The sequence below is a fragment of the Sphaeramia orbicularis genome, chromosome 18 (genome assembly GCF_902148855.1).
Source record: "Sphaeramia orbicularis chromosome 18, fSphaOr1.1, whole genome shotgun sequence".
Lineage (NCBI taxonomy): Eukaryota > Metazoa > Chordata > Actinopteri > Kurtiformes > Apogonidae > Sphaeramia > Sphaeramia orbicularis.
This window is the reverse complement of record NC_043974.1, coordinates 5,321,947-5,334,653: the sequence shown is the minus strand read 5'-3', so window position 1 is coordinate 5,334,653 and position 12,707 is coordinate 5,321,947. Positions and strand designations below refer to the sequence as shown.

The 12,707-nt window shown below is 42.4% G+C and overlaps 1 protein-coding gene across 2 annotated transcripts in view; it reads right to left on the bottom strand.

Moving 5' to 3' along the window:
* LOC115438722 (serine/threonine protein kinase 26) overlaps positions 1 to 12,707 on the bottom strand; it is a 42,576-nt gene that overhangs the window by 19,479 nt on the left and 10,390 nt on the right. For both annotated transcript variants that reach the window (XM_030162506.1, XM_030162505.1), the window contains exon 2: positions 711 to 779. In XM_030162506.1, the coding sequence (XP_030018366.1) occupies positions 711 to 779 (69 nt within the window). The remainder of the gene's footprint in view (positions 1 to 710; positions 780 to 12,707) is intronic.

Genomic DNA, 12,707 nt, shown 5'->3' with positions numbered 1-12,707 from the left:
ATGCTGATCTGGATCTTCTTCTGGATCCGGGAATTTACGGAAAACTTAACATGGGCTCTTATGGGGAAAACATTTCAATCGTCTTCTTCTCCAAAACTACAGTTCTGATTGACTTCAAACTTGGTATACAGCTTCTTTATGATGATGTCAACACAAGGTATTGAAATTATTTCGATCTGGATCCGATTCTGGATTTGGTGCAACTTTGCAAAATTTTCCCATTATAAGAGATAACAGATAGGAAGTGGATTGATTCAATAAATCAGTAAGTATCAATGATATCATGTTGGAATTTGAATTTTTTACAGATCTGATTGGAATATGACCAAAACATGGGCTATTTCTGTAATGTAATAAATACACAGAACTGGGTGATAATAAATGGCATCTGGATACATTTCCCAAAGCTTTTAATTTGGCCGGTAAGCTACAGGGCCATTGGTCCTATTTTTTTTAAATTGATCTTATGTAATATTCTAATTTTCTGAGACACTGAATTCTGAATTGAATGAGTCTATATAATATATGGGTTTCACTTTCTGAAATGACTGACAAAAAATATGGAACTTTTTCATGATATTCTAATTTTTTTTAGATGTACCAGTATTTCTCTCTTCTTCTGTTGTTTTCAAATGTATATATGACTGAAAATAAACAAAACTAACTGTAACAGACTGCAGATGGACTGGTTCTGTAGAAAACAGACCCACCTCTCCAAAGGAGCCTTTTCCAATTCGGTCCAGTTTGGTGAACAGCTCCTCTGGGTCGATCTGAGAACTCTGAAAAGAACAAAAGCAGAAAACAGGAGGTGAGCTTCACATACATCCCATAATATTCCCATTCAGACCGTCTGTTTGTGGAGGCTGAAGTTAAAGGAGGAGAAGAGGATTCAAATAAAACTGAAAGGAAAAGGAGGGTTTCAGCTTCATCCAAACAAGTTTGATCTGAAGTTTGTCACCCACGATGCTTTGCAGCTTTGAAAAATGGTGGTCATGTTGTCGCTACAGAGGCTACAGCACACACACAACGACAGACACACACAGATATACACACACACACACACACAAAAAAAAAACGCACAAAAAGACATAAAATGTAGGAGGAAACAAGCATGACTGTTGAAGATAATGGGAACTAAACACACACACACACACAGACGCATGCACACACAGACCAACAGACAGACAGACACACACACACTCACAGACCAATTGACAGACACGCACACACACACGCAAACACACACACTCACAGACCAACAGACAAACAGAGGCGCGCACACACACACACACAGACCAACTGACAGACACACACAAACACACAAACTCACAGACAGACAGATGCACACACACACAAACTCCCAGACCGACAGACAGACACACACTCACAGACTGACAGACAGACACACAGACAGAGGCACACACACACACACACACAGACTGACTGACAGACAGACAGAGAGACACTCACAGACCGACAGACAGACAGACACACGCACACACACACACACACACAAACACACTTATAGACAGACACACACACACACACAAACACACAGACAGACAGACACACACACACACACACACAAACACACTTACAGACAGACAGACACACACACACACACACACAAACACACTTACAGACACACACACACACACACACACACACACAAACACACTTATAGACAGACAGACAGACACACACACACACACACACACACAGTTTCCTTCTTTCATTCCTCCTCATCACTCTCCTTCTGATCTAAAACAGTTCCATTCTCTCCGTCTGTACTCTTGAACTCCTCCACTCTAATAATCTGTGGTAGATGTTTGTAGATGTTTGGTTCCACTCTGGGCTTCCTTCTGTTTCCAAAGATGACTAGAGTTATTTTCAGCTCAGATGAACTGGCTGAAGTCACTGCTTCTGTTGGTCTGTGTCTGGGGTTTATGTCCACGAGCAGAAGGACAAAGCACCAGCTGGGTTTAAGGACACTTTAAAGAAACCCATATGTGTCCAGTTTGGACCCCGTCCAGTTTGTCCAGTTTGTACCCAGTCCAGTTTGTCCTTGTAGGTGTTTCCACTGAACAGTGTTTTGTTCTGCTGTGCGATTCTAGTCCAGTCCCATCTGTCCACATGTGTTCATTGTGGTCCAGTCCTGTCTAGTTGTGTTCTGGTTCTGGTTGAAGGCAGATGTTTGCCTCAGTTGGATCAGAACCTCCTGGGTGTTTCCACTGAAGTGTGGGTTCATCTACTGCTATTGCACTGACTGTCTTCAACTACAGAAGGGAACGCAGAACCGATCCAAGGAAAAGTCCACATTTATGGACACACACCATGGATTTATGGGACACAACTGAACAGCAGGAATTCACCAACCAGTTGTGGATCCAGAATCTCCCAGTGACCCGGGTACTGTTTCCTGAACTGTGTGATGTTCTGGATCCTCTGGTGTCCCCAGACTGGTCCTGCCCTGGGGAAGCAGTTCCTCCAAAAAGCCTGTTAAAGCCAGTGTCTATTGGACAGAACCAACTAGAACCACCTGTTCTGAGTACAGGGTCATAGGAGAGACCATTGGACTGAGCAGGACCACCAGGACCACACGAACAGGACAAAACCACCAGGACCACATAAACAGGACAAAACCACCGGGACCACATAAACAGGACAAAACCTCCGGGACCACATAAACAGGACAAAACCTCCGGGACTACATGAACAGGGACAAATCCACTCCATGGGTTTATAGAACACTGGTACACTATAGTAATATATCCAAACGACTCCAAAACCACCCATGAGAGCGGAAACACTTTTTTGCGATCGTTGACAGTTTTTGTTACACTTTTCCATTTCCATTACCAGTTTTCTATTGTGTAATTTACATTTTGCGTTTTTCTGAGGGTCAATGAAACCCAACAACTGCTGTGTTCCACCGTCATGTTCAGTAGAAGGTTAGTCCATATGTGACAGTAGAACGGACGTTCAGATTTGTCAACATGTTTCAACCAGATATCACATGATTTCACAGTCTTGTGATGTCACTGCCTCAGAGTAACGTGATGTGAACAGTTGAAACCACTCAAATATGGAAGCACTGGTCTGATAAATGTCATCACCGCTGAATTCACACGACAAATCACTATCAACAATCATCATTTAATGTGTGCAAAAACATCTGGACCAATATTTGTGTTACACTCATCACAGTATAAGATTAAACGGTTCTAGAGTCATGAAGTCTGGTGATGTCACAGCCCGGAGGCGTGGCCAAGGGCTGAGAACCGCAACGCACAACTGACACCAAAGTGGAAGGAGCTGTGAATGTAATACCAACCATGACCACCGGGGTGAGCTCCATAAACCTACGCTGAACTGTCCAACAGATACTCAGTCAGGTCATAGACGTCAGTCATGTGATCATCCAAAGCAATAGAGGGCGACAAATACTGTTTCTGTTTGGATCCAATAAAAGCACAGACGTAGAGTGTGTTACTGTCTATGACACATTACATCTGTCACAGCCAATCAGATGCCTTCAATCTGTTACATCAGACCATAACTGTCTGAACCAGGAAGAACAATCCTATGGCAGGAGGGGTTCACCTTTACATCGACGAGGATGACACTCATTAGGACAGAGATAGAACAGAGATAGAACAGAGATAAAACAGAGATAGAACAGAGATAGAACAGACGTGGAACGGAGAAAGAACAGAGATAGAACAGACTTAGAACAGAGATAGAACAGAGATAGAAAAGACATAGAACAGAGATAGAACAGATAGAACAGATGTAGAACAGCGTTAGAACAGACATGGAACAGAGATAGAACAGAGATAAAACAGAGATAGAACAGACATAGAACAGACGTGGAACAGAGAAAGAACAGACGTAGAACAGACGTAGAACAGATATAGAACAGATGTAGAATAGAGATGGAACAGACATAGAACAGAGATAGAACAGACGTAGAACAGAGATACAACAGGGATAGAACAGACATGGAACAGACATAGAACAGAGATAGAACAGACGTAGACCAGAGGTGGAACAGACGTAGAATAGAGACAAAACAGAGATTGAACAGACAGAACAGACGTAGAACAGAGATAGAACAGACGTAGAACAGAGATAGAACAGACGTAGAACAGAGATAGAACAGACGTAGAACAGAGATAGAGCAGACGTAGAACAGAAATGGAACAGACATAGAACAGAGATGGAACAGACATAGAACAGAGATAGAGCAGACATAGAACAGAGATAGAACAGACATAGAACGGAGATAATAGACAGAACAGAGACTGAACAGAGATAGAACAGATAATAGACATAGAACAGAGATAATAGACATAGAACAGATAGAACAGAGATAATAGACATAGAATAGATGTAGAATAGATGTTCAGTTCTCCTTAGGATTCATGGACATACACATGCACACATGCACACGTACACACGTACAGACAGACAGACAGACACACACACACACACACGCACGCACACACAGGCATACAGACAGACAGACAATGACATTTTGTTCTCTAAGTATAAGAAGTGCTGTTGTGTATGATATCCCTGTGATGCTGGTTCAGTTTCCTCCCTGAACTAAAAAAGGGAACACACACACACACACACACACACACACTACCCACAACGTTGCCACACCCTGTCAGCAAACATAGTGGTTAGTGTCTAATGATACTTTGAGTTCTGCAGAGAAAAGGCAGCAGAGCACCAATCTCTCTCTCTCTCACACACGCATGCACGCACACACACACACACACACACACACACACACACACACACACACACCAGTTGAATCAACATTATCTCTCAAAAGAGACTCATGACAATATAAGCCTAAACCCTGAACACACACTTGGTTCCTCATCAGCCTGTCGGACTTCTCCAACCTGCTGCTGTGTTTCCTACAGACCAAACATCTCATTAAAGTGACCTTTGCATGAGGTGTTTGGACCTGACGGAACCATGTGAATATCCACCCATAAATGTGAACTCCTGACTGACAGACGGTTTATGTGGCTGATGACAAAACAGCCCATAGCCCTTCCTTTTTTTTGCTGGTGACATGAAGAAGTGTAAAATGTGTTCATTCTATGTGCTTTTCAGTGGAGACGGAGGAAAAATACTGATGACTAGACTGGAACTGTAGCTCTGAGATATGATACGGATGAATTTGAACCTACATTAGTAATAACGTCTATATGGAAAGATACAGCTTTGCCTGGGATGAAATGGATCTGAAGTAAGAAAAAAAAAAAAAAAAAAAAAGTGAACACACTATAAAATAAACACACACTATAAAATGAATGCACACTATAAAATGAACATACATTATAAAATATAAACACACACTATAAAATGAAGCACACTATAAAATGAACACTGACTACAGTCCCAGTTCCTGTTTCAGTGTTTCCCATTAACTCCCCAGCCTATGGGGGCTATGTGGTCTACTTCAGCCCTAGAACGTGGTCTGGTTCCATGGAGTCATCACCTCATGGATCCTCCATTAGATGGTCTTCAGGCCGAACACTCATGGTGTTGGTTCTTTGTTAATCTGTCTGTTATGAACACACTATTAACTCACTAATGATGTAACATTGTCTATAAAACACCCTCATTAGATAAACAGAGAGCACAGCTGCAGGTCCAATATGGGTAGATAAAAAACATTATTTTCCTCAGTGCTTCCTTGATTGTTCCATAAGTGAGTGGATAACCAGGGGATTCCCTGTCTGATGCATGAATGTTACAGCAGTTAAACATTAACATGAACATGGCTGTAAATGTGTGACTTGTGTGAGCTTGTGTCCTTGCAGAAGTTCTATGGTCACATTCCCACACCGGCCCAACATTCACCAGATCAGTTAAGGTCCAGTAAAACTTTCACCATAAACAGGTTTGAACTGGGACAGACACACACTGGGTTCGTCTACATGTGGACGGACTCATGGACAAACACTAGCGTCGTCTGAAGTGAAAAAATGAGTCATCCGTGTTGAACTCTGATTCCAGTGTTGTTCATTCACCCTGCTGAGACACAGAGGTCAAAGGTCAGCCTGTCCCTTTGTACAACTGTTCATTCTGCCATGTTTACTTATGGAATATTATGGGCTGTAGTGTTTAGAACAGAAACTCCAAACTCAGATTCTGCTCTGACAAATAAAGATTAAGTATCTATTTAGTAGGGATTGACCAATAATTGACCGGGCCAATACTTATAATGCTATTGGGGGTGGCACAAAAAAGCGGCAAAAAGCAAGAGTTGTGGTGCTGCGCCACAACAAAACCATACCAGTGGAAAACTGACTTAGTTTTATTACAGGACAGAATGTTAAAGGGATGGATATAGAACTGTGTGTGTGTGTGTGTGTGTGTGTGTGTGTGTGCGTGTGTGTGTGTGTGTGTGTAGGCCACATGAGAAGCTGCACAAACTGAAATCATGGCACTGTCTGTCTGACAGAACACTGTAGGACAATAATGTAATGTAATGTTTCATGTAAAAACATGTATTTTTCATGCAGTGGTCAGTTTATAGATTTTGGTCCAGTTCCTCCTTCAGTGTGTGTTCTTTTAATCTGCTATAAAGATAACACAATACAATGAAATGTATGAGCAGAAGAAGCCCTTGTGTCAGTGGAGAACACACTGAACTACTGCTTTAACACCAGTCTGCTTTAACACCAGTCTGCTTTAACACCAGAGTCTGCTTTAACGCCACAGTCTGCTTTAACACCAGTCTGCTTTAACGCCACAGTCTGCTTTAACACCAGTCTGCTTTAACGCCACAGTCTGCTTTAACGCCACAGTCTGCTTTAACACCAGTCTGCTTTAACGCCACAGTCTGCTTTAACGCCACAGTCTGCTTTAACACCAGTCTGCTTTAACGCCACAGTCTGCTTTAACGCCACAGTCTGCTTTAACGCCACAGTCTGCTTTAACGCCACAGTCTGCTTTAACACCAGTCTGCTTTAACGCCACAGTCTGCTTTAACGCCACAGTCTGCTTTAACGCCAGTCTGCTTTAACGCCAGTCTGCTTTAACGCCACAGTCTGCTTTAACGCCACAGTCTGCTTTAACGCCAGTCTGCTTTAACGCCACAGTCTGCTTTAACACCAGTCTGCTTTAACGCCACAGTCTGCTTTAACGCCACAGTCTGCTTTAACGCCACAGTCTGCTTTAACACCAGTCTGCTTTAACGCCACAGTCTGCTTTAACGCCACAGTCTGCTTTAACACCAGTCTGCTTTAACACCAGTCTGCTTTAACACCAGTCTGCTTTAACGCCAGTCTGCTTTAACGCCACAGTCTGCTTTAACGCCACAGTCTGCTTTAACGCCACAGTCTGCTTTAACACCAGTCTGCTTTAACACCAGTCTGCTTTAACGCCACAGTCTGCTTTAACGCCACAGTCTGCTTTAACGCCACAGTCTGCTTTAACACCAGTCTGCTTTAACACCAGTCTGCTTTAACGCCACAGTCTGCTTTAACGCCACAGTCTGCTTTAACACCAGTCTGCTTTAACGCCACAGTCTGCTTTAACGCCACAGTCTGCTTTAACACCAGTCTGCTTTAACACCAGTCTGCTTTAACACCAGTCTGCTTTAACGCCACAGTCTGCTTTAACACCAGTCTGCTTTAACGCCACAGTCTGCTTTAACGCCACAGTCTGCTTTAACGCCACAGTCTGCTTTAACGCCAGTCTGCTTTAACGCCACAGTCTGCTTTAACACCAGTCTGCTTTAACACCAGTCTGCTTTAACACCAGTCTGCTTTAACGCCACAGTCTGCTTTAACACCAGTCTGCTTTAACGCCACAGTCTGCTTTAACGCCACAGTCTGCTTTAACGCCACAGTCTGCTTTAACGCCACAGTCTGCTTTAACACCAGTCTGCTTTAACGCCACAGTCTGCTTTAACAGACACACTCAGTTTATATTGTGACGTGGTTCAGACCATCAGTAACACATGATCATAGACCGTACATATTACACACTGGAACCCAGTTTGACTTTAAATAATCCAACAGAACCTTGGAAAACAGCAGGTGTGGGCAATGCCCCCTTAAACAAACATCATGCCCCCTCAAATGAAAGTTTCCCAAAGTAGGGAAAAGAAAAATGAGGTGCACAACAGTGGGAGACTTAGAGTCAGCAAAGGGTCTGAAGTTTCACTTTCACTTTGTATGGTCATATGGTGGTGTGTGTGTACTCAGTGTGAGGTGTGTACGTCACAGACCTCCCCCCGTCTCCGCCTCCATCTGTGACATGTGCCCCCTTCATATTCCTGATTGCCTCCTCATATATGACTGTCTGGAACTGGCCCCAGGTCTGGAATTTGATCTGTGCTCAAAAATCGGTCCATTTCAGACTGACCAGGCGGTAACAGGTCATGGACGATCACATGAACATCAGCCAATTTCCGAGCATGGCCGTTTAACCGGCGCAATTCTAGTTAGAACAAATATGAAGACATTTAGTCTGTGTGTTGGAAGAAATGTTTGGAACAAGTTCAACCCTGAGTTCAAAGACTGTACAATGGTATTTAGGTTTGAAACTATGTGTCAAAGAAATGTCATGAAAATATCTGAAAATATATGAAGAATGTGACCGTTAATGTTTCCACGACTCAAACAATTGAATTGTTTTGCTTTTTGTTGTTGCTGTTGTTACTAACCTAAAGGCCATCGGTAGATATTTGATCTCCTTTGTTTGGGGGGGAGGGGTGTGTGTGTGCAGAATAAGCCCAGGCTTCAGCTGATTCTTTTTCAGACTCTTTTGTTTTTAAACATTATATCCTGCACTAATGTAGAATGTTTGAAATGTCTGAAAAATGTCTGAATAAAGTCTGAATTTATTAAACTACTTTTTTTCTCCATTAACTTAATTTAAAGTGACTTTTCCTACATCTAACACTTCATATGTTTACACTGACACCATATGAACATTCCTCTGTCCATTTTGTGTTCGTATAAAATACTGTATCTAATATATTCAGCTCAGATCTGAGACAGTGGTACAAACCCAGACAGCTGTAGGGTAAATAGTTGTGAAGATAGCAGTTGTGATCAGAGGTGGATTGAGGACAAAAGAGAGGCCGTGTTGGCTTTTACAGGTCAGTCAACTTAAACATACAGGCGTTCAGCTGCCAAAAAACCTGGAACAGGCCATGGAAACTCTACCACACACAGCCATGTTTTTAATAACGAGTGGGGTCCAAATGTCCTCAAAAAAGAAAAAAAAACTGTATGCATGTGTGTGTGTTAGAAGTCAAAGGTCACAGCTGCTGGAGGAGGAAATACAAACATAGCATTAACAGAAATGACCTTTGCAGAGAGACAGCATGTGAAAATTTCACCATTCGTTCAGATTTCCTGTTTCTCTAGAACTAAAACAAAAACAAAACAGACACTGGTGTGAGAAACTTTAGACCGACATTACTTTTAGACGGAAAGTGTCCAAAAAAATATTTAGATGTTTAATTAAAGGTTAACGTAATGTACCTTTAAAACACACAACTGTGTCCAAGTGCAGCCTATGATGCTAACAATTAACAACCTTAGTTAAAGAAGCTAACCATTATCTGTCAATTGGTCTGTCACTTATTTCATTAATTAATCAATCTATTCCAGGGTTGTCAAACTCATGTCAGTACAGGAACCACATTCTGCCCAGTTTGATCTGCAGTGGGCTGGGCCAGGAAAATAATAACATATAATAGCATATAAATAACTCCAAATGTAGTGCAAAAAAGGAATCTTAAATTATGAAAATATTTACATGTATAAACTAACCAAACAAAAAAAGATGCGAATAACCTAAAAACACTGAAATTTCATAAGAAAAATTTGTACATTTTAACAATATTATGCCTCAAATTATCATTTATTCATGTGCATTATGGATCGCATCTACAGAGGCACAAAACATTAAATAACAGGCAGAATATTGTTAAAATTACACTTAATTTTCTTTACACATTTCAAGTTGTTCATATTTGAAAAAAGTAAAATTACATTATGAAAATGTTTACATCAATTTTTCCTTAAAAATGTGAATTTCATGAACAACCAGAAACTTCTTAAGAAAAATAAGTGTGATTTTAAATACACAAAACATTTAATAACAGGCAGAATATTGCTAAAATTATTCTCAGGTGAAAATAACTAAATATTTGATCAGATGTTCTTTGGTTTGGACCCAACAGTGTTTCTGGAGGTTGAAAACACAAAAAAGTAAACGCACCTTCCAGAGTGTAAAGCTGAAAAATGCTCCACAGTGGAGTCACCGTCTAAAGGGTTGGAAACACTAAAGTGTGTTTTCTAGTGTCGCAGAGTTTCCATCACAGACAGGAACCAGAACAAGAAAACTACAACAGGTGGGATTATTTATTTGACTCTAACGTGGTGTTAAACAGTAACTCCACCTCCTTGTCTGTCCAGACAAAACAGTCCGTTTTTGTGCGGTGCTTCACCATGTTCTGTTTCCTGCTCTGTGTTTGTATTTGGTTGCAGGACAGAACAGGAACAGCAGTAGAACGGTTCTATGTAGGTGTTTGGTCTGGGTGGTGCTGATGGTGTTCAGACTACATCCCATAATAGGACAGTTCACTGTTGTGTGTCCGTCCATGCAGATTCTACCCCAAAACACACGTCTAAATGCAGAATTCAAAGTGAGAACACAACAGTCTTTTAGTGTTTTGGGTTCAGATGGTTCCGTCCATAGTTTCCACATGTCAGTGGAACCACTAACACCTGTGGGTGAACACGGGAACAGGTTGAATTCACCCAGATTCTTCTGTCAGGACTGGACATGACGGTGGAAACCAACACTGCAGAAAAGGCTGACTGACAGCATGGTTCTGTCCAGTAGAGGAGTGTCCTATGAGGTCATGTGACTTCTGTTTTCTGCTCTGTAGTTGGAAAATCTGAATGTAAACAAAGGACCAGGGGCCTCATGTATAAAGACTTGCGTGGATTTCATACTAAACCTTGCATATGCCCAAATCCAGAAAAGTCCTTACGCACAAAAAAATTCAGATGTATAAAACTTAGCGTATGCCCGAATCCAAGTACATTTCCTTTATACATCTCAATCAGCGTGGATTTGAGCGAATATGTTGGAGTACCTGACTCCTCCCTCTCCACGCCCACATTTAAATATGCAAATTAGTATAAACGGCGTCTGCAGGTGGGATTCCCTCTGGGATTCCCCTGTCTGCATGATCAGATGATGATGTCAAGGTGGACGCAAAGCGGAGGCCAAAACAGGCGGAAGGAGAAAAGAGATGAACTGAGACTGTTTGAGCAGAAAGTTGACGATATTTAGGGTGACACTTTTCTCACAGGGCTGATTCGAATCACCCCCAAGGTAAATATATATTTTGTATTTGTGTAAGTCACACATTAGCTCATTCTATGGGTCATACAATACCCTGATCACAGCCAAACAAGATAAAGGTTCATGCGTAATCATGCCAGGATATCAAAGAGGAAATCAAAGACTTTGACTCATGTTTAATCACTCAAATTATTATCTTCCAACAATGAGACAGAGGACAGTCAGACGCAGTATCATCCTCCTGTCACAGAGGCTTCTGGTTGACTCCCTGGTGTTAGCCGGTCCTCCGGTCCGCCACAGCCCACTGCTGATGCCCATCAGACCAGTGTCCAGAACACCTGCATGGGTCTGTGCTGACCCGAGTCACATTAGGACATCGTGAGGACAATCGGCAGTCAATGAGTGACTGGACCGACTAATAAATGTTCTCACAGACATGAACACTATATTAAATGCATTTATCAACCAATGAATTTTGTGTCCTTGTCTCTTTATGTGGTTGTTGCTTAATGTCCTCCAGGGCAGGATTGGCATTGATGGGTCCAGGGTCTGGTTGGTTCTGGGTCTGGTGGTGGATGTGCTGCTCTGGCAGTAGGATGACGTGCCGGTGTGTTCATTGTACATCTGTGTATCTCCGATGTGCCCATCAATCGGAGGAATGACCTTTTTCACATTATTAACAGTTTCCCAGTGTCACCTCTAAGTGTCACCAAAGGTTCCAAAGCACTAGAAATGTGCGTACGCCAACTATGGAGTTGGCGTGGAGGACCACACATTTCCACGGTCATTTCAGTCTTTATACATCTGAACGTGAGAGTGGAAAAGGGCGTACGTCAGGTTTTTGTGCGTACGCACGCTTTATACATGAGGCCCCAGGAGAGTAAAAGTGCACCAGTATGACGGAAACCACAGAAAGAGGGGGTCAGTCAGCACTCGAGATCGAGGCGCCGATATTTGGAAATTTGACATATATCGGTATCGGCCTGTTTTTTCATGTGACGGGGCGATATTAAGAAATCAATTTAAAACTGGGTTATTTTCAGCTCAGATGCAGCTCCCCCACCTCTCTCTCTCTCTCTCTCTCTCTCTCTCTCTCTCTCTCCTCTCTCTCTCTCTCTCTCTCTCTCTCCTCTCTCTCTCTCTCTCTCTCTCTCTCTCTCTCTCTCTCTCTCTCTCTCTCTCTCTCTCTCTCTCTCTCTCCTCTTCTCTCTCTCTCTCTCTCTCTCTCTCTCTCCTCTCTCTCTCTCGCTCTCTCTCCTCTCTCTCTCGCTCTCTCTCTCTCTCTCTCTCTCTCTCTCTCTCCTCTCTCTCTCTCTCTCTCTCTTCTCTCTCTCTCGCTCTCT